General features: G+C 41.1%; 1 protein-coding gene across 1 annotated transcript in view; it reads left to right on the top strand.

The window, feature by feature from the left end:
* The first annotated feature begins 4,141 nt into the window (after positions 1–4,141).
* LOC128739987 (innexin inx7) overlaps positions 4,142–27,693 on the top strand; it is a 225,089-nt gene continuing 201,537 nt past the window's right edge. Inside the window, exon 1 of the mRNA XM_053835495.1 lies at positions 4,142–4,281. Coding sequence (XP_053691470.1) covers positions 4,142–4,281 — 140 coding nt within the window. The remainder of the gene's footprint in view (positions 4,282–27,693) is intronic.

A 27,693-nucleotide genomic window follows, 5' to 3' on the forward strand; every position in this document is an offset into this window, starting at 1 on the left:
GACAAACCACTCCTTCTATCCATTCCTCCGGTAGCTTTTCCTCCTTCCAAATCCTCGAAATAACCCTGTGTAGAGCCTTTGCTAGCGTTTCTCCGCCATGTTTATAAAGCTCTGCCGGTAGGCGGTCCTTCACAGCGGCTTTATTGGTCTTTATTTCCCTCGTCCCTACACATGTCAGGTTTCGGTGTTTGGTTCACCTTCTCAGAAAACTCACGCGTGTCATTAGCTCGGAATAGTTGCTCTAATTCTTCACAATTTTTGTCCTCCTTTTGGCGCTTTTTTCTCCTCAGGATCGTGGTCAACTAGTTCCTAGCTCGTCGGTATTTGGCCAGGTTCTCTCTAGTGGCAATACTTAGATAATTTTTCCAAGCATTTTTTTCTCCTCCACCGCTTGTTGGCATTCCCCATCAAACTAATCATTTTGTGTATTCCGAGGCTCAATACCTAGTGCCACGGTAGCGGCCTCTCCGATGGCCGAGCGTATTCTGCCCCAACCGTCTTCGAGGTTTGAAGCACCTAACTCCTCGGAAGATGGCAGTGCCTCATTCAGTACTCGCGCGTAGTTCTCGGCAGCTTGTGGGTTATCTAGCTGCCTGATGTTCAGCCGAGGAGGGCGGCTTTGACGTGTCCGGTATACGGTGGACAGCTTTGAGCGCACATGTACTGCTATCTGCTACTAGGTAATGGTCAGAATCAATATCCGCACCCAGACGGGAGCGTAGGTTCGTGATGTTAGAGAAAAACCGGCCCTCTATGAGAACGTGGTCAATTTGGTTCATTCTACGTTGGTCAGGTGATCTCCAGGTGGCTTTGTGGATATCCTTGCATGGGAAAAAGGTGCTTCGGATCACCAGGCCTCGGGAAACTGCGAAGTTTATACATCGTTGGCCGTTATCGTTTGTGTCGGTGTGCAGGCTATGGGGTCCTACCACCGGTCTATACATTTCTTCCCTACCGACCTGGGCGTTCATATCCCCGATGACGATCTTGATGTCCCGTGACGAGCAGCTGTCGTACGTTGCCTCCAGCCTCGCGTAGAACGCTTCTTTCTCATCATCCGGTCTACCTTCGTGCGAGCAGTGCACGTTAATGATGCTATAATTGAAGAAACGGCCCTTTATCCTCACATTCTCTCGTTGATCGCCTTCCAATCTATCACGCGATCCTGCATTCCGCCCAGTACTACAAAGCCCGTTCCCAGTTCGTTGGTAGCGCCACCGCTCTGGTAAAACTGGACCTTTCCGCCACGGATCTTCCATACCTTCTCTCCTTTGCGTCAGATTTCCTGCAGAGCTACGATGCCGAGTTTGCGGGGTTCAAGCTGTTCAATCAGCACCCGCTCGCAACCTGCTAAATTTAGCAATCTGCAGTTACGTACCGAGCCTCCATTCGTCGTCCTTGTTCCGTCGCCTAGGTCGATGCCGAATATTCCGCTCCGAGTTTGCTTGAATTTTTGTTTAATTTAGGTGTGTAGCCATACTGGGGCAACACTACCGAGTCTCGCGATGGGGCTGCCATTTTATAGTGCCGAGACTCACTATACCTCCTTCCCGGTTAGTATACGACCTTAGTTTCCACCAGGGTTGGCTACCCGATCTCCGCTAAGGTTGCTCATATTCCGGCTGGTAACACGGGGAGTTGCTGGATAAGAGGCTAACGACCACTATGGGGTATGAAATGGGGAAGGCAAACGAGAAAGCGACCAACATAGCTTTTCCAGCCCCAGCTCCTACCTAGCACCTCCACGTGGCCATACCCGGTAATACTCTATTGAGTAGCTAAGCTAGGAGGTGCGATACCGTGTGGTACCCAGATGCAGACGGCTGAGCAACACGGCCAAGGTAGCAGGTAAGCATAATATGTTATTTTAATTATTTGTTTCGTTTTAGCTCTAGCACCTCCTATTGTACAATTAAGACTCTAACCGTAACAAGCTTAAATAAAGGCACATGGATATCGTAAGGAAAAATTAAATTACTTATTGGATATCAGATGATGGAAACTGACGCAATTTTTTTTCATTCGAAGGATTGATGGTGAGATTGTTCTATTTTTCCCAAATATGCTTCATTTAATTTTATTTTTAATATTTTATTCATATCGTATATACTGGGTACAAGAACACCTATGAAGATTGCGTGAGTTTTTACTCATCCTCTTAAAGTAGGTGGTCAACTAACGTACCCATTTCTACAATCATAAGGACATGGCCAGGTGTATGGTGTACTTACTGGTACATCATATCAGCCACCCATGATGTGTACGGTTGTCTATGCTATGCTATGCTATGCTAAGACGCTAACGACCACTGGGGTCTATATTCCGCATTATCCAGCCGTTTACCAAGCCAAATGCTCTATGGATATGTAAAAGAACTTTTGGTAAGCAATGGGGACTGAAACCGAAGATGACCCATTGGATCTATTCGGCTCTTGTCAGACCCAGGATTACCTATGCTTCATTGGTCTGGTTGCCAAAAACGAAAGAGAAAGTTACCCAAAAAAAAGCTGGAAAGACTTCAAAGGTTAGCCACTCTCTCAATAACAGGTGCAATGAGAAGTACACCATCGAAGGCATTGGATGCTTTACTCTATATACTTCCATTGGATCAGTTTATACAATTAGAAGCTGAAAAGAGTGCTCTGAGGATCAAAATATCAATGAACCTCTTTGAAGATGATTTAACAGGTCATCTCAGTATTAGTATTAATCTTCTTGTAACCAATAATGAAGATTAGATGGATACAAAATACAACTTTAATCGAATATTTCGTGTATTTGAGCCTAGACGTGATTCTTGGGAAGATTGTGGACCCCATCTTCGTCCAGCCTCGACAGTTTTCTATACAGACGGTTCAAAAACGGACAATCAAGTGGAAGCAGGAGTAACTGGCCCAGGAATAGACATGTCAATTTCTATGGGCAGATGACCAACTGTATTCCAAGCTGAAATACAAGCAATTTTAGAATGTACGACTGTGTGCTTGCGCAGGAACTATAGACATTATGTCCAAGATGCATTATGTCCCAAAGCCAAGCAGCTCTAAACGCTCTAAAGTCGGCGACATGCACATCAAAACTTGTCTGGGAATGTATTCAACCACTCCAAAAATTGTTTTGTCGTAACCAAGTCAACTTGTACTAAGTCCCAGGTCACTGTGGAATCGATGAAAATGAAAGAGCTGATGCGCTAGCAAGACTCGGATCATCTCATAAATTTGTAGGACCTGAGCCCTTCTGTGGCTTATCTGCTTCTGCTTTAAAAACGGTTTATCTCTCCAAACGTTTCAATGACTCGCAAAATCCTGGAGCTTTCGAAGAAAAATCTAAGCATTTATACTGGTCTTTTAACAGGACATTGTCCGAGCCGCTATCATCTGAAGCTAATGGGAAAACTTCAAGAGGATATATGTCGCTTCTGTGGCATAGAAAAAGAAGTCTCGCCACACCTGTTATGCCGATGTCCGGAAATTCTCTATAGAAAATTAAGGTTCTTCGAAAGAGGACTGTTAGAACCCTCAGATATTTGGAGAACAACTCCCAGCGCAGTAGTGCACTTCATCCGAAGTGCCCCACCGGGCTGGACAAATGCTATTAGTCAAACAGTGACGATCAATTCTGATAGTGGTGCATCATCTTGACAACATAGCTATAATAAAACAGGGGATACACCAAATTCTTTTTTCCACAGGGGATGCGTCCCGCGTAAAAAAATCCGTGTAAAAGAAAATTGGGTGTACAACTGTTCTTGGCGAAATTTTCGAAAAACCGTGTTATTTCGAGAAACCGAGCAAAAAAGCCGTGCAAAAAAATTCGTGTAAAAAAAATCCGTGCAAAACAAGATGTGGGTGTATATTACAAACAAACAAATGGTGGCAAAGATAAAAATACCCAACATGAAAAAATTTTTATGTATTTATTAATCCTTGGAGATATACGCCTCGTTTGATTCATAATTGTGGCGTGACTGCACATTTCGCTTTCACCGCCAAACTCTCATTCGTCGCAACCACAAAAATTGATAACAATTTGATAACAGAGATAAGAATTTGAAGTGTCTGCTTGCAACTACTATAAGATTCTTGTTTCTGATCATTACCATGTTAGTTGGGAATGACAATTCTATCACCCTCACATTAAAATGTTAAATACGTTTTCAGTATTAACGCCACATTTAAAATTCAAGAACAAGTTTGTTTCTATAAGCAATTTGGCGTTTAAGTTTCATTACCGAGCCACTTTCGCAATATTATTGGTATGCACCCTACTGGTTACATCAAGGTAAATATTTATCTTCACAGTTACATATATTTATATGTAGCAATTTCACGAGAACAGTACCTACGGAAAGAGAGTGAAACAAAGAAAGAAAGTGCTAAAGATTTTAGTTTACAACATACTAACTGCATTCGCCCAATATGCAATTTGGTTTGTACTTCGCGGTTGCAATTGTGAGATACGAAATCGTATCCGCATGAAAAAGTTATATTTCACAACACGAGAAAAATACACAGCAATAAAAATAGAAGCTGGTTACCAGAAGAATTTACACATAAATTTCAATGTGCAAATATTGATAATTTTGATTCATATAGGGCAGAGTAGGCAACAGGAACAGTGAGTCAACGGGAATAGTTACGTCATCAAACATTCAAGATCCACGATATTTTCATGGAAAGTGATGTTTGTGAACCTACATCGCATAATGTAGTTTGAGAAAAAACTACAAGGTATACAGCTCTAAGGGTTGTACAAAAGGGTGACGTAGCACTATATCAGATCATTAGATCAAAGACTAATGTAAACTGCATTTCTGGCATATGCATGTTTATAAGAATCTGTGAGTGCCTGTTGTTCTGTTCTGTTGTTCAATTGAATGTTTAAGCGAGAAGAGCGAAATATTCAGATTCAATTCTTGATTGAATGCAATGGTAGCTATGAAAATACGTGGACGGGGGTTCATAAATACAACGCCTGCAACCATTAAGACATAGAGATTTCTTTTAAAAATCACTTGTGTGCATCATAAAGGTTGAAATAGTAATGAATGATCAGCCCACAGATTATTGTATTAAGTATGATTATGCGTAGCTTGACATTTTTCAATAATCTTACTTGAACTCCCTTGTGGCCTTTAAAAGGGCCATTGGATACAAATCACATTAAAACCAAAGCACATTCATCGCAAATATGACGTGCCATTCGAATGTCGTTCTCTTTTGACATGAATGGCAACAGGCACGTAATTTAGCGGTGTCGATTTACTGTCTCTTACTCCGAGAAGGTTTTACTAGTTTACTTTCACAGCTTACCGCTTGTTACATAGCAGAATTTTGCTATTCCATTTGCTTGATTAGTTGTCGAGTTTTGAGAAAATTTTGGTTTTATTTGTGTAGGAGCCCCCCTCTTACGCCCTCCATAAAATTGCTTTTACCCCTCTGTAAAATTGCTGGTCATTTTATCTATCCAACGACGCATAAATTGTTCAGTTACGTTCAGTAATTTAGTAGTTATAACCATTTGAAATCTGTCATTCAAACGTTACATTTCTATTTTCGTTTTCACAAAGTGCTACCCAGTCCCAGTATAGTAAACAAAGATGTAGTCCTACGTCAAAATTGTTGATTTTTTATATATATGTATTTATATATTTTTCAACAAAAATCCATTTTGGGAGAGTCAAAGAAGATTTTTTTTTGCAATCATTTTCAAATGATTTTCAACAACAAAATACATATTAAATTTAAATTAAAAATACTACATGGCATCACATAGTAATAAGAGTTAATATTTAAAAAAATATGACAATCGAGTTGTTTGCTAACTCTACTAGTTCACTATTTTTCATAAAACATTCCTATTGGCAACGGTGAGACATAGAGACGTGCAATTTTATTTTATTTTTTTTTTGAATTTTTTTTGTGTTTTATTGCAAATCAATTCATACACTCAAAATATTCTGCACATAACTAATAGTAAATTTCCATATGAAATTCCATATGATATGATTATCATGTGCCGCATATAAACACAATCCTCCCAGAAATACACATAAAAATTATACGCGTATGAACAGTTTGTGCAATTATGTATGTATGTATGTATGTATGTATGAGGGTAGCCACCATCACCTCAAGGGTTTCCCATTGTATGCAAGTAGAATTACTGCAGAATCGAATTTATCTACCCAGCAACTTTCATGTCAATGCTGTTCGTGAAGGACCAAAGGGGGTTGGGTGGATCTATAAGCAATGTCGCTTATATGATTCCACGGGAATATAAGACACTCCTTCCAGCATAGACCTCCGGTTTCTAGATACATAACTTCGCCGTGCAAACTTATCTTGCGTGATGATTTGTGTGCTAGAAGGGCGCGTCAAAATCCTCTCCGACCTTATATGACTTGGGCTGGTTACCACATCCCTCATCCAGTCTTCGATTCATTCGGTACCCTGATGCTCCCTCCCCTCTTTTATTGATGTATATGTAAATGAATTAAATAATGAGTAATATGAATATACAATATATGTAAAGAATATCTATTATAGTGGCAATGATTCTACACTTGCTTATATATCGCAGTCATATACTAATTAATAAACTATATTTTAAAAGTGCATTCAATTGTATAAAATTCTACACTGTATTATTAACCGAGTCAGCCACCCGATGGGCCATCTGTCTGCGACTGTGTAAGGTTCAAAAGGGACGGCACACAAGAAAGACATCGCCACACATCAGTCTTTAGCCTAAAAAAACGAACAGTCAAACTAGAGTGACTATATACAGAGTGGCGACAATGTCAAAATTGGAATGATAATTATCAGTCAGTGTCATTCCAACCGAGCAGACGACCTATCCAACGCGCATGCAGGAAAGAGAAAGAAAAACCTTGGAAAACCCGCATTGCATACATTTGGGATGACTTGTCGCCACTCTGTATATAGTCACTCTAAGTCAAACCACTACTTATCTAAGCACTCGTCGGATCGGAACGTCTTCTGTCAACTCCACACTACACATCAGACCATACACATGTGAAGCATGGTACCCGTACACACTAACTGCGTGATGGCTTTTATTCCCACCACTAGCAAGCAAAAACACGAAAAGACGAACGGCGATGATCAGGTTTATTCGAACAGTATAAACATGAACAGTATGTGCAATTATACAGTATAATCAATATATATATAGAATGCCAGTGTCGCTGGTGTTTCATGGATATTTTGGTGGCAAACATGTTGCTGGTTCGTGTCTTGGATACGGGAACTACATTGTCAAATTGCCCAATAGAAAATTTTCCTCCCGACGAAATACCCCAAAACGACCAAATCGGGTGATTTATCCTACGTGATTTACGGAAAAGCAAAAGGATTTTTTATTGGGTTGCCTTTTCAGTTTGACAATCAGATTCCCGTTTCGAATCGATCACTCACACATATGCGCATACAGTGTAAATACGTAATTTTCAAATGTGTGATGTTTACCACGAGCACTGCAGCGACACTGGCATTCTATATATATTGATTCAACTAATTATACACATAAAAATTATACGCATATGAATGGTATGTGCAAATTTTTCGCATGCACATAAATGATAACTGCTTGGCACATAAAGCATAAGCATAGGATTCCGCCCGTGTGCTGCTACTTATTGACCAGGACCGATGAAAATTGCAAAATGATGGCTGGAAAAAGCATAGCATAGCACGCTATTCCCCATTGTGCAACCATATCAGGTCCCTGCACGCTGATCAATACCGACGCCGGCCACGTCCGAATGCGGGTCCTAGTGGTAGTGATCGACATCGGACCGGGTAAAGTCCGGTCCGAAGTCCGATCGGTACGAAATTTTAGAGTCCGATTTTTTATCGGACCGGAACCGGAACGAAGCTTTCCGGAACCGGACCGGACCAGGTCTTCCGTTGAAAGTCCGGAGCACTTGTGATCGCAAAACTGACCGCAGTGGAAACGATGACTAGGACTTACTTTATATGTTTAAAACTAATTTCCTTTAACTTCCTCAGTATTGAGGAAAGACAATAATTTCGCTTGCAATAATACACTTTCTGTTTAAGGCTCCAAAACAAGTCCAACTAATCGATTTATTTTTTAAAAATTAGCAAATATCTGTGGGTCTTAAAACCGAACGTTTCGCAGCATCGGCTCGTGCGCTCATGCCTTATGATCCCTCAAAATTTAATTTCAAAGAACTAATTTTAAAAGTTATGTAATTATGGCACTTCATCTTCTCGGTAATGCCATAGGTAACCGATATTCACGCTTATGGTCCAATATGAAAGATAACTCAAAAGTTTCATCGGATTTTTCAAAATTATCGTATAGGTTTGGGCCGAAGAGTCTCAGATTTTACTGAAATTTTACTTACGAGTATAGGATGTTAACTTTTTAATGAAAACAATATGTTATCCTATTTTCCCAGAAAACTCACTAGAAATTTTTCGATTTTTTCGAAAATCGCTTATTTCGAAAGTTTATAGTTTTAAAATCAAGCATTGCAGAACAATTTTTTTATGAAAATGTAATAAAATTTTCTCAGCAATCCAGGAAAAATATTAGTTGGAACAAGTTTTCCACATGATTTTCTATGACGGTGCAAAATTTTAAGGAAATGTTGGAAAGCCCATGATCTAAGTCTTAAGAAATTTTGAAATACAGTGGACTTTCGGAAAAGTTAATGAATGGGTCGGCTAGCTTTTTCGAAATATTACCTTTTCTGAGTAGTCCTAAGAGTCATTGAAAATGATAAACACAAAATCGAAGGTATCTGGAATTTGTAACGCAAAGAAATATGTAGCAAGATCTCTATGAAATAATGCTTCCCCACGATAAAACTGAACCTTTTCGTGGTGTAGGGCTTTTTAACTAATCAGTAAATGAGCAGCGGTCAAGTTTACTTCTGAATGTGGGTATATGTCAAAATACTTTTGTGATTTCAAGTGGGACTCGGGGTAAAAATTTACCAAATGTGTCCAGTATGGGAATTTCTGATAATAAATAGATGAATGTTTCTGGGATTCATCTCTATTTATCACAGCTGTGACAAATATCTCCGCAAAATGTTGGATTGATTGGGTCGATCGGGGACTTAGGGTTAGTAAGGGGATGTAAGCGGGTTACCAGATCCGGTTGAATGCCGAAGGACAGCTCTACAATGATTACTGGTATAATAATAGAAGTACTTAGGTAGCAGATGAGAAAATTAGGTCAATTCGTGTCGTGTGTTCGAGTCTCGGCTGGGCGATGCTGCTGGATTTTCGCACTGGCCTCGTGGCTGTCCTGTGCTCTGTGGCCGGCCGCGGGGTCTGTCGATGGGGAGGGGTTGAGTCTTAGAGAGACGTTTAAGCCCACAGCTTTACTGCATTAGCTCTTTGTTCTCGAGGGTTGGAAGACGAGTGCGTCTCTATAAAGCTTTATAAGCTCCAACTCCTCTCGACTACCGCGAACGTCCGGGTTGTGCTGCGCTCAATTTACTTTGTATCTTGGGACAATGCATAAATGCTGGGGGAATGAAAGATTCAATTTGCCCTGATAAGTTGATAACCGCTAATGCTCCGAAATTTGTCTTTCCTATTAGATCATTTGTGGTTGTTTGAGTTAGAAAATTGAAAGCGGGCGCGCGGTTGAGAATCGGTGTCAGACGGGGCTGACGAATCCTCCACTTCTTCACTATACTACATTTTACAACTCAAGTATGACCGCATTTCAAGGTCAAGACTAAAAACATGAGATTAGTCTAACTCAAGTAGTACAAAAGTCCAAAGCATATTAACAAATTCGATCTATCATTTTTCTTCTCATCATCATTATATTTAAAGTATGGCATTCCGGCCTTTGGCAGAGAGATCTTAGAGTCAGTTCGTGGAGTCCGCGCAGGGCCGGAACGCCTCCGCCTGCGGGCATAGGCGTGACGACTATGCTTGGGGTTCTACCTGTGTTTTAGTGGGCGACATTGCCTGTCTCGTCAGGTAGAACTGATGTTTGAGGTCTCCCTGACACTTCGTTAACATTACAAATGGACCCAGCGCAGAGTTTTAGGCGCTACTAGCTGACCCGGCAAACTTCGTATTGCCACAAATTAAAATGTGTTGTACATAAATCGTGAATCTGTCACAATCTCGAGTTTAGCAAGTTTCTGAGGAGCTCAACCTAAGATAACTCATTTTGGCAGTAGCGTCACTATTTACATTTACATTTAATTTACAAATTTTCACAATAAAGTAGAAAACAATCCCCCTGTTACTTAGCCAGATAAAATAAAGCGGATAGCACTTAAATATTCGCCGTGATTGTATAACATTTTGCCGAATAACATTTCTTGAAAAACCTTATGCGGAATGTACCATTTCACGGGAAACCTTTTAATGAAAAGTACCATTTCGATCCTCGGGGTGATCCTCTCCTTACTCGTTGTCGCTCGTACGGACCCAACTGAAGGAAAGTAATAGAGGTCAGTAGACCTAGGAAAACAAATAAACCTGGGCATAGCTGATTTCTGCGGGCGGCTGCAGAAAGTTTTTGGTGGTCTTGTTATTGTCTGTTATGTTTTAAAGAAGAGTCTAAAATTTCTCGAGTTCGATTAGCTGAGTTTGTATGAGAGTTCTTATCCCCCTACCACAGGGGTGAGGGGTCTCAAACCATCATAAAAAATCCTGCCTGCAAAATCCCCCACATGCCAAATTTGGTTCCATTTGCTTGATTAGTTCTTGAGTTATGAGGAAATTTGTATTTCCTTTGTATGGGAGCCCCCCTCCTAAAGGGGAGAGGGGTCATAATTCCCCTCCTAAAGAAAGAAAGGGTTTCAATGCACCATAAAAAAAACTCTTATCTCCAAAAATACCCATATGCCAAAGTTTGTTTCATTTGCCTGAACAGTTCTCGAGTTATGAGGAAATATGTATTACATTTGTATAGGAGCCCTAAAGCTCCTCCTAAAGTGGGAAGGGGTCCTAATTCATCATATAAAAAAATCGGAGGGGTTGTGTACAAGACACGACCGCATATATAGGTGACGCAGGACTACGTAAGTCCCTTTGTAGTGATAGTGGCATGTATTCATGCTTGTAATCATTCGATTCTTCATGTATACATGCTATATGCAACATATATACATGGTACATGCGTTGTATGTAACATTTATCAAAGTAGTAATATTGCATACGTTCAATTCTCAAAAGATTGTGCATTTGAAAACAATTTAACAAAATCAAAAACACAAACTATTGCTTTCCTGCTACCTTACTGAAATTAAAGATTGTTTTTATTACCTATGGTTCCCCATGTTGAAGGGATTTTACCAATTCAATCCTATTTTATCAACCGCACATCTTTTCACTACACTTCTAATGAAAAGGCAAGCATGCGTATTCATACAGAGTCGTATTATAACCAGGGATGGCCAGCACCTCAACTTGCAGCGGGTGCGAAGAGTGATTCACACAGTTCTCTCAGCGAATAGCAAGGATGCAGAGGTATAATCATTAGTTCACTGGCTCCTAGATGCAGTGTAAGTGGCAATGGAACTGACGACAGCGTCTTTTCTTCTCCGAAACACCGCACAAAGCGGACATGAAAACAACTACACTGCCACTGTGAAGGCCCCAAGTGTGGCTTCACTGTGAGATACAAGTGTGACTTGGCTGTGCGATCCTTACTGTGAATTCACACTTCATAGAAATGAAGTTCACCAGCGCGCTGCAGCGGTAAAGATACTGAGAAGTCACTTGGAAGCAGTTTATTGGGGAGTTCGCTTTGTGTTGTTTCTGTTTCGGTGAGCTACACAGAAATTGAAATGCTTCTATGATGCATGTCAATGAATGATTTTTTCGCGTGGAGCTGGCGGTAATAAGATATTTCGAAGATATTTCATATTTTTATTGCCGTAGGACTACGTCTTACCGCAGATTGCCAAAAACTTACTTGCACCGGACAAATAGCTCTAAGCGGACTTTTTAAAGATAAAATAGTTGCAATCGTTGATTAATAATATTTAGTCTATTTCCAACGCATTTACATTCAATTTTTTCATTTCAAAAAAGGGACTCGATTTTAGCACGGTTTCGATTTTGGCAACATAGGCGATACGCCGTTGTTGCCTAATTCGAAATCCTACTGTATTACAAATCACACCTGGTTGTCCGCGCTCTTAGAATACCATTCTGGCCCGATTTTCGAATAGGTTCTATTGTTGCCATCAAAGTAAAAACCGCGTGGGTTATTCCAAACTACCATATAAGGAAACAAACTCTTGGTTCTTTATTTTTGTTTACAGGACTTAACTAAAAATCAGGCTAGCAGTTTTTCTCTATTTCATTATCGCTAAGAACTTTAGTCACTATGAAAATTTATTGTAATTGTAATTTATTTAATTGTCTCGATATTGGTGTTTATGACATATACAAAATAATTTTTGATTTGATTTTTAACGGCTAAACATTTAATTATGAATAAAATACACCAATGTTGCATGTTGTAGTATAATCGACACATTTTGTCAATAATCGAGTCCGACGTGATTTTGTACAGCTATTTTCGCGGTATTAGCAAGTAGGTACTATCTAAAAACTGACATGTAGTATGTAACTTGTTTTTATAATTTTCCCAACATTAATGTTGCCCGATGTTTCCAAGAAACTTTGGCCACACCCCACAAATATTAGGATGGCAACAGAAGTAATATTGATCAAAAATGAACAAGTCGCACCTTAATTAACATTGACATTATTCTAACAGTAGGCGAGAGTAGTCAACAGTGAGTACGGGAATAGCTAAGTCATAAAACAAGATCCATGATATTTACATGGAAAGTGAAGTTTGTGAACCTACATTGTATAATGCAGTTTGAGAAAAAAATGTTGATTTTTAAATATATTTTTCAACAAAAATCAATTTTAGGGGGTCAACATAAATTTTTTTGCAATCATTTTTAAGTGATGTTCAACAACAAATACATATTAAATTAAAACTAAAATTACTGCACGGCATCACATAGTAATAATAGTTAATATTAAAAAAAATATTGTCCGCTAGTTCACTATTTTTTATAAAACATTTCTATTAGCAACGGTGACACACAGAGACGCGGGGGACACTTAGACATAGCTTTCACCATGCATATTTTTTTGATTTTTTTTTGTGTTCAATTGCATTAATCCATAGGGATAACCTGTAAATAAATGTGTTAGTTAACACTCCATTAGTCGCGCAGCTAAGCACAATGTAATTTCTTTTTTCTTGTTCATTCAGGTATATGCTTCAACTAATGCTTGTGGGATATTAATTTATCAAACATAAGGTGTTTGTCACAAGACAAGTCAATTGCATACGTTGTGTAATTTCTGAGGAAAAGGTACATAAAGTTTGGAAATCGTGTTTTTCCAGGAGCGGCGTTTTATTCGGCGAGGTTGTTTTACGCCGCACTGGAATGCTTATGTGTATGATTTTTTTCAAATAAGGCCATTGCAAATAATTTCAAAAGTTTTTGAGTTCTACAGCCTGAAAAACTCGAAAAATGAGTGTATGAGTTGAGTTAATCCTTCTAGCATGAAACAGAAATAGAAATTCGAATAACGGAGTTTCAGAAAATCGGTAAAAATGCCTAAGATATATATTTTTTTGTTGCTCGAATAAAAAAAACGAAACAAAAATTTTTCGGCCGATTTTCTGAAACTCCGTTGTTCGAATTTCCATTTTTGTTTCGTGCTAGAAGCATTAACTCAACTCGTACACTCATTTTTCGAGTTTTTCAGGCTGTAGAGCCCACAGACAATTGATTTTATGAAAAAAATATTAACTCATACCCTACCAATTATTTTTTGCCCCACGATTTTTCAAGCCAATTTCCAAGGGGGGGGGGGGGGGGTCACAAAAACTTTTGAAATTATCTGCAATGGCCTAACTTTTAAACGAAACCTCGGACCGCAAAACAATTCAATAGTGATCTGCAAGGCAGTAACACCTTTCAAACAAGCTTAACGGCGATCAAATTGGTTAAGCCATATCCGAGAAACAGATAACTAAAGTCAAGCGTCACACACACACACACACACACACACACACACACACACACACACACACACACACACACACACACACACACACACACACACACACACACACACACACACACACACACACACACACACACACACACACACACACACACACACACACACACACACACACACACACACACACACACACACACACACACACACACACACACACACACACACACACACACACACACACACACACACACACACACACACACACACACACACACACACACACACACACACACACACACACACACACACACACACACACACACACACACACACACACACACACACACACACACACACACACACACACACACACACACACACACACACACACACACACACACACACATTTTTAGTCGTTTATGTCCCCTTAAACAACACATTCGACTAAAGATTGAGAGCTGTGAGTTCGACTCTCACCCTCGCTCTATTCGCTCTAAGTCTATATTTTTGGCATAATGTTAAGAAAATAGGATACTTTCAATTATCTTAAACTTCGCATATGCAGTATGCTGCAACTGCAACCAAAATCCTGACAGTGCTGAAGCCCTAAAATATTAGTTGGTACTTGTCACCATAAATTGCAAAATATAATTACTGTTTATTTCAAGGATTATTTGTTTCGAATTGATAAATATTTTAATACAAAATTTAAACTATTTTATTCAAACTCACATTTGCTGCATCGAACGGAAAAATATGCTAGGGGTATTCACGTAGCGCTTGCAATGTTGCGTATACGATGTATTGCGTATTTATACTGCCGCTATTTACATAACAGTTTCATCTCCATAGAAACTGGGACTGTTATGCGAATAGCGGCAGTATATACACGAAATACATCATCTATGCAACATAGCAAGCGCTACGCGAATACTACTGCTATGTTTTCTATTCCGTGCCGTCTTGCATTTGTGTGATATCTACGCAGCTTTGGCTGTGCCAGCGCACCTTCTCCTGTGCGAACTAGCGAAACACGATGGAAAAGAGGAGACTAACAAGTGTGAGTGTGAAGAAACAACACACTCACCTTTGAGTACGCTGCACCGACGCTGTGTGGTTCAATATTTCACTTCTCTGACCAACTGTGATTCACACAGGAAAGAGCGGGTGTAGTTCACCCGCGTGTAGAAACACAGTGAACGTGCCATCCCTGATTATAACCGTACACTACAACTGTAGTTCATTTTTCCAACACAGATATCACATTCGCCGAGGTTTAATCGTCTCGCAGTAAAGAATTTGCGATCTGTTGGGACAACGAACTTGTATCATTTTTTCTGGCACACTTCACTAACACAGACATCAAATTGAACTAGGTTTAATCGCGTTCGTAAGAAATCGGTTGGCACGAGGGGGCTTTGTCACTCTTTCTGGTGTACTTCCCAAGCAAGGACATCAAAATGGTCTAGGTTTAACCGCGGTGCTAAGTAATCTTGTTGAAATGAGGAAACTTTGTCACTTGTTTTGGCTTACTTCCCAAGCACAGATATCAAATTGGTGTAGGTTTAGATCATCGTATAGGATCTTACAACCAATCACGAAGCGAGAATTCTGATAAAGCATAGGTTCATTATTTTCAATTTACAATAGTTCAACATCAAGAATCCATACTTTTCTTCATTTGGGTCAATTCTTAGAAGATTTTCCGATCGATTGGTGTAAGAATATTGAAAATCGATCGGAAAACCGCTGAGCGATTAGCGCTCAAAACCTTTCATTTTGCGTTATGGGAAGCCATGGGTTTCGTTTCTATTTGCTGTTTGAAGTACTTTTAATAAATCGCCTGATCGCATCACTTACCACAGTGAATCCAGATCTGATCATACTCATACTAACACAATCCTTCTTCCCGTGACATTCGTGGAGATGCAGAGGTAAACTCGGACTCATAACAGCGAATGTTGAACTAACAATCCTTTCCTTCCCTAACGATCACAAGGACGTGGCCGGCGCCGTTATTGATCTATATAAAGTTGTAGCTACTGAATTGTTACACATTGACGATAGTCAACTTTCCCGAAATGCTATCTGTGTGGTTCCTTGTGCAACTTCATTAGCTCAGATCAATCACGGAGGTGCAACTACGATGTGTGTGGTCGTTCATGCTCATGCTCATGCTCCCAAAACTTTCACATGCCGAATTTGTTTCCGTTTGCTTGATTAGTTCTCGAGTTATGCAGAAATTTGTGTTTCATTTGTATGGGAGCCCTCCCTCTTAGTGAGGGGAGGGGTCTCTAACCATCATAAGAACCTTCCTCGGCCCCAAAAACCCCTACATGTAAATTTTCAAGCCGAACGGTTCAGTAGTTTTCGATTCTGCAAGGAACATACCGACAGACAGACAGAAATCCATTTTTATAGGTATAGAGATTAAGCGACCAGTTGGATAACCCGAAAAAAAGAAAACAAAACGAAAAAAACATCTTTATAAAATAATACTTAGTTCCTTTCAGTAAATTTAAAATAGTCGGTTTCGTCCCTGCTATTGCTTCTTTTGCATTTAAAATTCAATCAAAGTTTGCGCTTTTCCAAAAATCCTAAGATAAGTATGTGCCCGTATTGAACTGTTGCTATAACTGTCCGCTACAAGAGTTTAATTTAATCCCAGTTATGATGAGACTCTGTATTAAACTGTGAAAATGCGTTAGGAATCCAAAAATGAGAAATAAAGATTGGAGGAAAACACAGGTGTGTGAATGAACGCTTTGGATAACCAAACAATTTAAACTCTCAGAAAAGTTAAAGCAAACATTAACTTTTTAGAGTGTTGCATGGGAGCTAATATTCGCTTAACTTTTATGAACAATTAACTTTTCAGAGAGTTAACTATTCCAAGAGTCCACTGTATTTTTTTCTTAGTGTTAGTGTCAAAAATTTCACTGCAGTGATTTTATTTTTCTACAGGAGTTTTCCACCACCGTGGAAAATTTTGAGAAATATTTTTTCCAAATACTATTTTTGCTAAATGGCTGAGATTTTGTTCGCCGTTTCATAAAACAAATTGTTCAAGAGCTATAAACTTTTGAAGCAAGTAATGTCCGAGAAAACTTGAAAATTTGATTTAAAGTTTCCGGGGAAAATAAAAAATCGCGAATTTAAATTAATTCTCATTAAAAAGAGCATAAACTGACGGTTGAATGACAATTTTTTAATTAAAATCTGACTTTTATGTCTGAAAGTGCACCATTCCATGATGGGTAAGCTACCAAGCACCAGTTAATGGTGCCGCATTTTTCAATTTTTTTAAATGATCCATTTCAGGCCGGATAGCGTTTAGAAGTTACAGAAGGTTCTACACATTCAAAGCTTTACCTTTGACATTTACCTATTTTTTAAAAATTGGTAAATTTTGCATTCGGACAATTTCGGACTTCCGGACCGGAATCGGACCGGAACCGGAATAGAGCTAAATCGGACCGGAACGAAATCGGACCTAAAAATTTCGTTCCGATTTTTTACCGGACCGGAACCCGGACTTCAATTTTCGTTCCGTTGTCGAACACTACCTGGTGGGATGGGAAGGAATGTTAGTCCAATACTTGTTGCTGCTAAAGACCAGGGAATCCTCTGCATCTTCACAAGTATTTCGGAAAACGAATTGTTGTTAGTAGATGGAGGGAGCTAGATGGATAATGTAAGTATGTAAGCACCAGTTATATGAGACTAACCTGGGATCAGGGATAATGAAACTAGCCAATATAGTCCCTAAATTGATAAGCATTCTTTATTATCCAAAAATAGGTGTCTCAGGTGACTCTTCCTACTTATTGGTTAACAGTGAGACAAAATGACACCTTCACATTTGTGGTTGTTACTAAACCCCCCTCCCCCTCCCCTTCGAAATTGTATCTAAAAATCGGGGGACAAAAAATAAATTATTGGACATGAGTCAATTTTTTTGACATAGGACTACGTCTTACGGCAAGTTTTGAGATAGGGTGTCATTCCAAAAAATCTAAAAATGCGAGCGTCACGAAAAATGAGTTTGAGCGCTAATCGCTCAGCGGTTTTCCGATCGATTTTCAATATTCTTACACCAATCGATTGGAAAATCTTCTAAGAATTGACCCGAATAAAGAAAAGTATGGATTCTTGATGTAGAACTATTGAAAAATTGAAAATAATAAACCTATGTTTTACCAGAATTCACGCTTCGTGATTGGTTGTTGAAAATGACGTCATCAAAGTCGAAACGCGTTTTCACGCTTCGGCTTATAATTCAGTCAATTTTCAATAAATTTCCAAGATATTTACACCAATTGATCGGAAAATCGAAAATCGTGGTTGGCAAATGGTTTGATAATGCGTAAAACAGACCCCATTATGGTCCCTAGCCTCTTATCTAGCAACTCCTACCCCTACCTCCACGTGGTACCAGCCGGAATACGAGCAACCTTAGCGGAGATCGGGTAACCAACCCCGGTGGAAACTAAGGTCGTATACTAACAGGGGAGGAGGCACAGTGTTGTCTCGACACTGAAAGATGGCAGCCCCATCCCGAGACTCGTTAGCGTAAGCCCTAATACGGCTACCTATCTAAACCCTAAAAAACTAACAAGAATCAAGAAATATCTTTTCGGAATATTCGGCATGGACCAAGGCAACGAAATAAGGACATGGTATGGAGTTTTGGTACTTGGAACTGCAGATCGCTAAACTTCGTTGGTGGCGACAGGGTGCTACTCGATCAGCTAGAACCCCGAAAGTTTGGCATCGTGGCACTGCAGGAGATCTGGTCCGTAGTTGCGCGAGCCCCCATGAAACCCGCCTGATAATTCCCTACGAAACCTTGTGCTATCGGTGACAGCCGGCGTAACAGGATCTGGGAGAGTACCTTGTAGGCGGCGTTTACCAGCGTAATACCACGATAGTTGCAGCAGTCTAGCCGATCACCCTTTTTGTAGATGGGACAAACCACTCCTTCCATCCATTCCTCCGGTAGCTTTTCCTCCTCCCAAATCCTCGAAATAACCCAGTGTAGAGCCTTTGCTAGCGTTTCCCCGCCATGTTTATAAAGCTCTGCCGGTAGGCGGTCCTTCCCAGCGGCTTTATTGGTCTTCAGCAACCTGATTTCTCGTTTGACTTCTTGGAGATCAGGTGCTAGGACATCACTATCTTCCATGGGCGCTCCTAGGTTAATTTCCGTTCCGCCTCCTTCTGCGACTTCGCCATTGAGGTGTTTATCGAAGAATTGCTTCCACCTGTCGACCACCTCGCGCTCGTTTGTAATTAGATTCCCTCCCTCGTCCCTACACATGTCAGGTTTCGGTGTGTAGCCCTTCCGAGTTTGGTTCACCTTCTCATAAAACTTGCGCGTGTCATTAGCTCGGAATAGTTGTTCTAGTTCTTCACGATCTCTGTCCTCCTTTTGGCGCTTTTTTCTCCTCAGGATCGTGGTCAACTGGTTCCTAGCTCGTCGGTACTTGGCCAGGTTCTCTCTAGTGGCAATACTTAGATAATTTTTCCAAGCGTTTTTTTTCTCCTCCACCGCTTGTTGGCATTCCCCATCAAACCAACCATTTTGTGTACTCCGAGGCTCAATACCTAGTGCCGCGGTAGCGGCCTCTCCGATGGCCGAGCGTATTCTGCCCCAACCGTCTTCGAGGTTTGAAGCACCTAACTCCTCGGAAGAAGGCAGTGCCTCATTCAGTACTCGCGCGTAGTTCTCGGCAGCTTGTGGGTTATCTAGCTGCCTGATGTTCAGCCGAGGAGGGCGGCTTTGACGTGTCCGGTATACGGTGGACAGCTTTGAGCGCACATGTACTGCTACTAGGTAATGGTCAGAATCAATATCCGCACCCCGACGGGAGCGTACGTTCGTGATGTTAGAGAAGAACCGGCCCTCTATGAGAACGTGGTCAATTTGGTTCATTGTACGTTGGTCAGGTGATCTCCAGGTGGCTTTGTGGATATCCTTGCGCGGGAAAAAGGTACTTCGGATCACCAGGCCTCGGGAAGCTGCGAAGTTTATACATCGTTGGCCGTTATCGTTTGTGTCGGTGTGCAGGCTATGGGGTCCTACCACCGGTCTATACATTTCTTCCCTACCGACCTGGGCGTTCATATCCCCGATGACGATCTTGATGTCCCGTGACGAGCAGCTGTCGTACGTAGCCTCCAGCCTCGCGTAGAACGCTTCTTTCTCATCGTCGGGTCTACCTTCGTGCGGGCAGTGCACGTTAATGATGCTATAATTGAAGAAACGGCCCTTTATCCTCAATACACACATTCTCTCGTTGATCGCCTTCCAATCTATCACGCGATCCTGCATTCCGCCCAGCACTACAAAGCCCGTTCCCAGTTCGTTGGTAGCGCCACCGCTCTGGTAAAACTGGGCCTTTCCGCCACGGATCTTCCATACCTTCTCTCCTTTGCGACAGATTTCCTGCAGAGCTACGATGCCGAGTTTGCGGGGTTCCAGCTGTTCAATCAGCACCCGCTCGCAACCTGCGAAATTTAGCGATCTGCAGTTCCAAGTCCCGAGTCTCCATTCGTCGTCCTTATTTCGTCGCCTAGGTCGATGCCGAATATTCCGCTCCGAAGATGCTTGAATGTTGTTAGTTAAGTTTAGTTTAGGTGTGTAGCCGTACTGGGGCAACACTACCGAGTCTCGCGATGGGGCTGCCATCTCATAGTGCCGAGACGCACTATACCTCCTTCCCGGTTAGTATACGACCTTAGTTTCCACCGGGGTTGGTTACCCGATCTCCGCTAAGGTTGCTCGTATTCCGGCTGGTACCACGAGGAGGTCGGGATCGGAGTTGCTGGATAAGAGGCTAACGACCACTATGGGGTCTATATTCCGCATTATCTAGCCGTTTACCAACCAACAAAATTACAAATTTCTTGTAATATTATGTTCTAAAAGCTAAAACTTTGCAGAACACATCAATATGTTATATTGAAACTGAAAAAAAATATTTTTTTTTCACTTTTAGGGGGATTAATCAAAATTTAAATTGCACCAGACGATAGAACTTTCAATTTCAAGAAATTCTTCCGAAGGTTCCATAAACCTAAAACCAAGTTTTCCCAGTCAAAATTCTAGTGCGCATGTCTTTTTGGCTTTGGGCCATTGTGCGCGCGAGTAACCGTATTACAAAAGTTGGCGCGAGTGTTGGAGGGTTAATATCTTTTGATGGACAAAACCGATTCTTCTGAAATTTTGCAGATATATTTGCAGCATTAAAATCTCTAATTTGATGCCAAAATAGTTCAAACTAGATAAATCATCTTAGATGAAATCGTTATAAATTATTGTAAATTTTAATGTGTTGTATTCAATTGCTCATAACTTTCAAATTAAACGTCCAATCAAAAAACATGTCAATAGTGATCTATTAGGTTATGTTATCTTTCTAATGAGACTAATAACGCCTAAATCGGTTTAGTCATCTCCAAGAAACAGGCGATAATTATTACCTTGTCAAAACAGGTTTTTTAAGCATAACTTTTAAACTACTTGTTTGTTTTCAATAAAATTTACCCGAAAAATTTAGTGTTAACAAGAGCTTTCATTCGATACCAAGATCATTGAAATCGATCATTTGGTTCCGGAGAAAATCGTGTCACGTAATTTTCACTTTTTTACTTATAACTTTTAAACGAAATGTCGGACCTCGAAACAATTCAATAGTGATATAGTAGGCAATAATACTTTTCAAACAAAAGTAATAGCTAACAAATCGGTTCAGTCATCTCCGAGAAACAGGCGCTAGAAAAGTTGCGCCCCGCACATCCAAACACACACACACACACACACACACACACACACACACACACACACACACACACACGCACACACACACACACACACACACACACACACACACGCACACACACGCACACACGCACGCACACACACACGCACACACACACGCACACGCACGCACACACACACACGCACACACACACACACGCACACACACACACACACACACACACACACACACACACACACACACACACACACACACACACACACACACACACACACACACACACACACACACACACACACACACACAGAGACATTGCTCAGTTCGTCGAACCTTGTCGATTGGTAAATGTGGCTCGGCCCTCCGGGCCTCGGATCAATTTCGTGTTTTTCGACCAATTCCTAAACCTTTGTTGTTATAACAAAGGTAAAAAGAGCTTGGGAAAACTATCTGAGCATATCCACGAGAGAGAATTTGGCCAAGTATCGACGAGCGAGGAATGAGTTGACCACGATCCTGAGGAGGAAAAAGCGTTAGAAGGAGGACAGAGATCGTAAGGAGCTAGAACTATTCCAAGCTAATGACACCCGCAAGTTTTACGAGAAAGTGAACCAAACTCGCAAAGTCCACACACCAAAACCTGACATGTCTAGGGATGAGGGATGGGATCTAATCACAAACGAGCGCGAGGTGGTCGACAGGTGGAAGCAGTTCTTCGATGAGCACCTCAACGGCGACATAGCAGCACAAGACGCAATGAAAGTTAACCTCGGAGTACCTACAAACGACAACAGCGTACCAGCTCCCGATCTCGAAGAGATCCGACGAGAAATCGGTCTGCTGAAGAATAATAGAGCCGGCGGAAAGGACCGACTCCCGGCAGAACTCTACAAAAATGGCCAAGAACCGCTAGCAACGGCACTTCACTGGCTGATTTCAAGGATTTTGGAAGAAGAGAAACTACCGGAGGAGTGGATGGAAGGCGTAGTTTGTCCCATCTACCAAAAGGGCGACCGGCTAGACTGCTGTAACTACCACGGCATTACGCTGGTCAACGCTGCCAAGGTGCTCTTCCAGATTTTGTTGCGTCGTCCATCCCCAATAGCAAAAGAATTCGTACGACAGTATCAGGCGGGCTTTATGGGGGCCCGTGCTACTTTTTTACTCTCCGACAAATCCTCCAGAAATGTCGAGAGTACAACGTGCCCACGCATCATATTTTCGTGGATTTCAGAGCAGCTTACGATACCGTTGAACGCGAACAGCTATGGCAGATAATGCACGACTACGGTTTTCCGGACAAACTGATGCGGTTGATCAAAGCTACTCTGGAACGAGTGATGTGCTACGTGCGCGTTTCAGGGACACTCTCAAGTCCTTTCGAATCGCGCAGAAGGTTACGGCAAGGAGAATGACTGTCCTGTATGTTATTCAATTTCGCTATTGAAGGTGTGATCCGGCGAGCGGGCATCGAAACGAGAGGAACAATCTTCAGTAAGAGTAGCCAACTCCTAGCCTTTGCAGACGACCTCCACATCATTACCAGAAACCGTGGGACGGCGAAGGCAATCTACGCCAGACTTAAAACGGAGGCTAGGAGGATGGGGTTACAAATTAATGCGTCGAAAACCAAATATATGGTAGGAAGAGGCTCCCGAGAAAATAACGTTAGCCTCCCACGGACAGTGACTATTGACGGCGATGAACTGGAAGTGGTTGATGAGTTCGTATATTTGGGATCTCTAGTCGCCGCTGACAATAATACGAGTAAGGAGATCCAACGACGCATTCAAGCTGGAAATCGAGCCTACTTTTCCCTCCGCAAGACGCTTCGATCCAGGAGCATACGCCGCCGCACAAAGCTGACGATGTACAAAACGCTAATAAGACCGGTAGTCCTCTACGGACTTGAGACAGTAACTCTGCTTACGGAAGACATACGTGCACTTGCCGTCTTTGAACGAAAGGTGTAGCGGACTATTTTTGGCGGAGTACAAACGGAAAGCGGAGAGTGGCGGAGGCGTATGAATCGCGAGCTATAGGCGCTGCTTGGAGAGATTCCCATCGTACACCTGGCGAAAGTTGGGAGATTACGGTGGGCCGGCCACGTCGCAAGGATGCCGGACGACTGTGTAGTGAAATCCGTTCTCTTCAAGAACCCCACCGGAACCAGGAATAGAGGGGTTCAACGTGCTAGACGGCTCGACCAGGTTGAAGCTGACTTGCGTGTGTCGAGACACGCAACGAATTGGCGAAGAGTAGCTCAGGACCGAGTACAATGGAGAGGAATTCTTAATACGGCAAGAGCCACCCCGGCTCTCGGCTGAATAAGTAAGTAAGATCGGAAAATCGATTTGGAAAATATTGAAAATATAGAAAACTATTGATTTTCAATGCGTGTTATTGAAAAATTGAAAATAACTCTAACTCGGTCGTACTAGAAATTGTCGCTTTGTGATTGGTTGGAATAATTTCCAATTATTAGCGAACAAGTCTTGGTACAATTCTGGAATCACCGAGAAAGTTGATGGAAAGTTCCTTTTAATTCTACTATAACAAAGTTACAAGAGAATTAAATGGAATCCTACCCTTTCTCGTTGATTGCTAATTGGCTTGAAAATTCCTTATTGAGATGTACCACCAACGGCAACACGAGCGGTGACACAGTTGTGTACATCTGCAGTTCCCGGTCAGTCGTATTCATCGGCTGCTGAGGAAAGAAAAGTATGCTGAGCGTGTGTTGGAGCATTCGTTTCGCTACCGTGATGGAATATCTGGCTGCCGAAGTTCTGGAATTGGCAGGAAATATGCTGCTCGCGACAACGAAACGACCAGAATTATTGTCACTTGCAGCTGGCCATCCGCAACAATGAAGAGTTGAACAAATTGCTGTCCGGTGTCATCACTGCTCAGAGAAGTGTCTTTGTTGCTGCCCAAGAAGACGGAAAAGAAGGCTTAAATTTCCAACATATCACGTCGAAAAACCGTTCTTTTAAGGATGAAACGTATGTTCAGGAGGATTTAAAGAATTTTCACTCACTGATTTTAATTCTATTTAATTTAAATTGATCTAATTGTTTGCTTCTTATCAAAAAATTTTAACCGATCACCTCTCGCGCTTCTGTTCGCATGTTGCTGCTGGTTAAGTTGGTCGTCTCGGAAGGTACCAAAGCAGCCAACAAATATTCCAGCTCCAACTAAATGTATTCCGTCAAGCGTCAAGATGCATAAAACCATGGGTTTAATAAAATGAAATAGTTTTAGTAACATCTTTTGCATCTTCATATGAGAATTTGTTCGTTCTTCAAAGAACGGTTTTCGGTAATTAATCTAACCTAGGAAACTTGGAACTTAGGGCTTTTCATTCGGTTTTCTTTAGCAACACAAATTTAGCTATCACCAATGCTACAGTAACAATACGTAACGCAATTTTTCTTTGGCAGTAAAAGGCGAACGGCTCACTGGTAACTTTGCTTTTGTTCAGACTGAAACTGAAATGCTCTATTTTATTTTATGTACATGGTAGAATGAAGCATCATGAAAAATATGTGTGGCCGATTCTTTTCGCTTGCGCTGGTACATAACACGGAGTAAGCCGGCGAACAGCATTATTCAAACGCTAGCTGAGCTACTGCCAACATCGTTTGCCAGGGCAAACGAAAGTCACGCTCGACTCGTGCACGTTTGCAGTTCCCGGTCGGTCGTGTTCATCGGCTGCTGAGGAAAGGAAAGTATGTTGAGCGTGTGTTGGAGCTGGAGCACTCGTTTCGCTGCCGTGATTAAATATCTGGCTGCTGAAGTTCTGGAATTGGCAGGAAACATGCTGCTCGCGACAACAAAACGACCAGAAGCATCCCACGTCACTTGCAGCTGGCCACTTGGAGTGGTATTTCATCGTGATTCAGGACCATACACGAACGGTTTCGTCGATCGCATCGCTGCTGAGGCTTCCCTGCTGGTCCGTTGCAACAAGCCATGCCTGGTTAGCGGTAATCGGTACTCCATTTTACCGAACAGAGAATTACGTTAAGTGCGCTAGTGTAAGTTTATTGCAAGCTGGAGTTATGATAATCAAACAATCGGCCCTCTTAAGGGCCACACAACGATTGAAGAGTTTATTTTATTTTCTTGCCCAGTTAATACCATAATAACACAGGCAACGATGGAAAAGTTGAATTTTTCGTCTTTGCGGACGACCAACAAATGACGGAAATAAGTTTTCTGGTCGTGTCTTGTGCACAGTCCCTCTGATTTTTGTATAATATCAATTATATGTAGGTTCTACAGACCAAAGGACTGCTAAAACGATTGATATGCATTTATAGACAGTAGGGTTCGGGAGAGTATTTCCAGCCCATTAAACGGTAGCCTGAACAATGTTCAGGAATTACGTTGAAACTATATTTATTCGAGACAAGACTTTTATACCAGTTGATAGAATAATAATAGAATAATAGGGTAACGGCACCAGTTTTCGCCAGGGCACCAGTTTTCGCCACCCTAGTGGATCACAGGTGTTTTATTGCTAGTTGGCGTACGATAAATGCCATAACATATTCATTGATTTAAGCAAAATGATATACTTAACCAATAAAATACGATTCCAAAACCTTGATAATTGTACAACTTAAGTTATCATTATTTTCAGTTTGTGTTCTCAGATCGGGATGATTTTTTCTGCTGTACAGGTATGGTTGAAAAAAAAAATTGTTGGAAAAACCAGGCTTGCTGATTATCGCGAAAGCGCTTTACTCTCTTTGTTAGTTATTCTCTAGAGAGTTGCACGACCTGTGAAAAAAAGCTTCTCAGATCAGCTTCGATCAGCTTTGCGGTTGAAGCTATTCGGCATATTTCGCTTTTTCATGTTCTTCGCTCTTCTCTGAATTATCGCCTGTATGGCAGGCAACAAGTATTGCTCACTCATGAACTACGGGTTAATGCGATTCACAAAGCAGTCTTCAGCTAAAGAAGCATTCAATAGTGAGCGATATCATCTACATTCTTCATGAAGAATATTTTTTGGTTCTTCCTCGCGAATGAATGAATGATTTTAGGAAACAAGGGAAACCAGTTATTCATGTCGAATGGCAAAATTCGTTGTGATGGTAAACAGAATCAGAAGATTTGTTGCATTGCGGCTAGATAAACCTAAAACTTTTCCTCTTAATTCTATTATTTGGTTGGCGTTAAGTCAAACCGAACCTAGTAACAAAACTTTGATTTCGAGAAAAACGCGTTCAAAGTTTGCTGCTCTGTATGGTTTATAGCTATGAATCGTTCGAAATCTTCTCATAACTCTGGCTGTTTGCAACATTTATGTAGTCTGATTAGTATATAATGTAGCTTAGAAATTTCTTGATCGTTTGCTGTCATTAACTCATTTTATTAAATGTTGCGACTTGGGCCGGTCGAAGTCAAAGTCCAAGTTTGCTACTACTGTGTAGTTTAAAGGTTTCAATCGTTCGAAATCATTTCGTATCTTTGGCTGTTTAAAACATTTATGTATTCTGATTAGAGTGAATTGTCGCTTTGGAAATTCTTAACCGTGTGTTTATTTAAATTTTGCGACTTGGTCCGGTCTAATTTGAGGGGGTGAGAAGGAAAGGGGTGTAAGTGACAAAATTGAAAAAATCGAGATAATGGTAGGAAAGGATACTTTGAGTAAGGTTTTATGCATGCCAGAAAATTCACGTCAAAATTTTACCGTTTAATGACTTTTTTAAAAACATGAAAAAAACGAGCAAAATAAAAGTTGGTTTTCGTTTGGAAAGAAAGGGGTGTAAGTGCACTATCTGAGCAATTCTAACTCAACTAACAAAACGGTTTGTCTCGAATATTTTTTAATGAAATGAAAGTTTGCTGATATGTTAGATGCCACA

Source organism: Sabethes cyaneus, chromosome 3 (genome assembly GCF_943734655.1).
Source record: "Sabethes cyaneus chromosome 3, idSabCyanKW18_F2, whole genome shotgun sequence".
NCBI lineage: Eukaryota > Metazoa > Arthropoda > Insecta > Diptera > Culicidae > Sabethes > Sabethes cyaneus.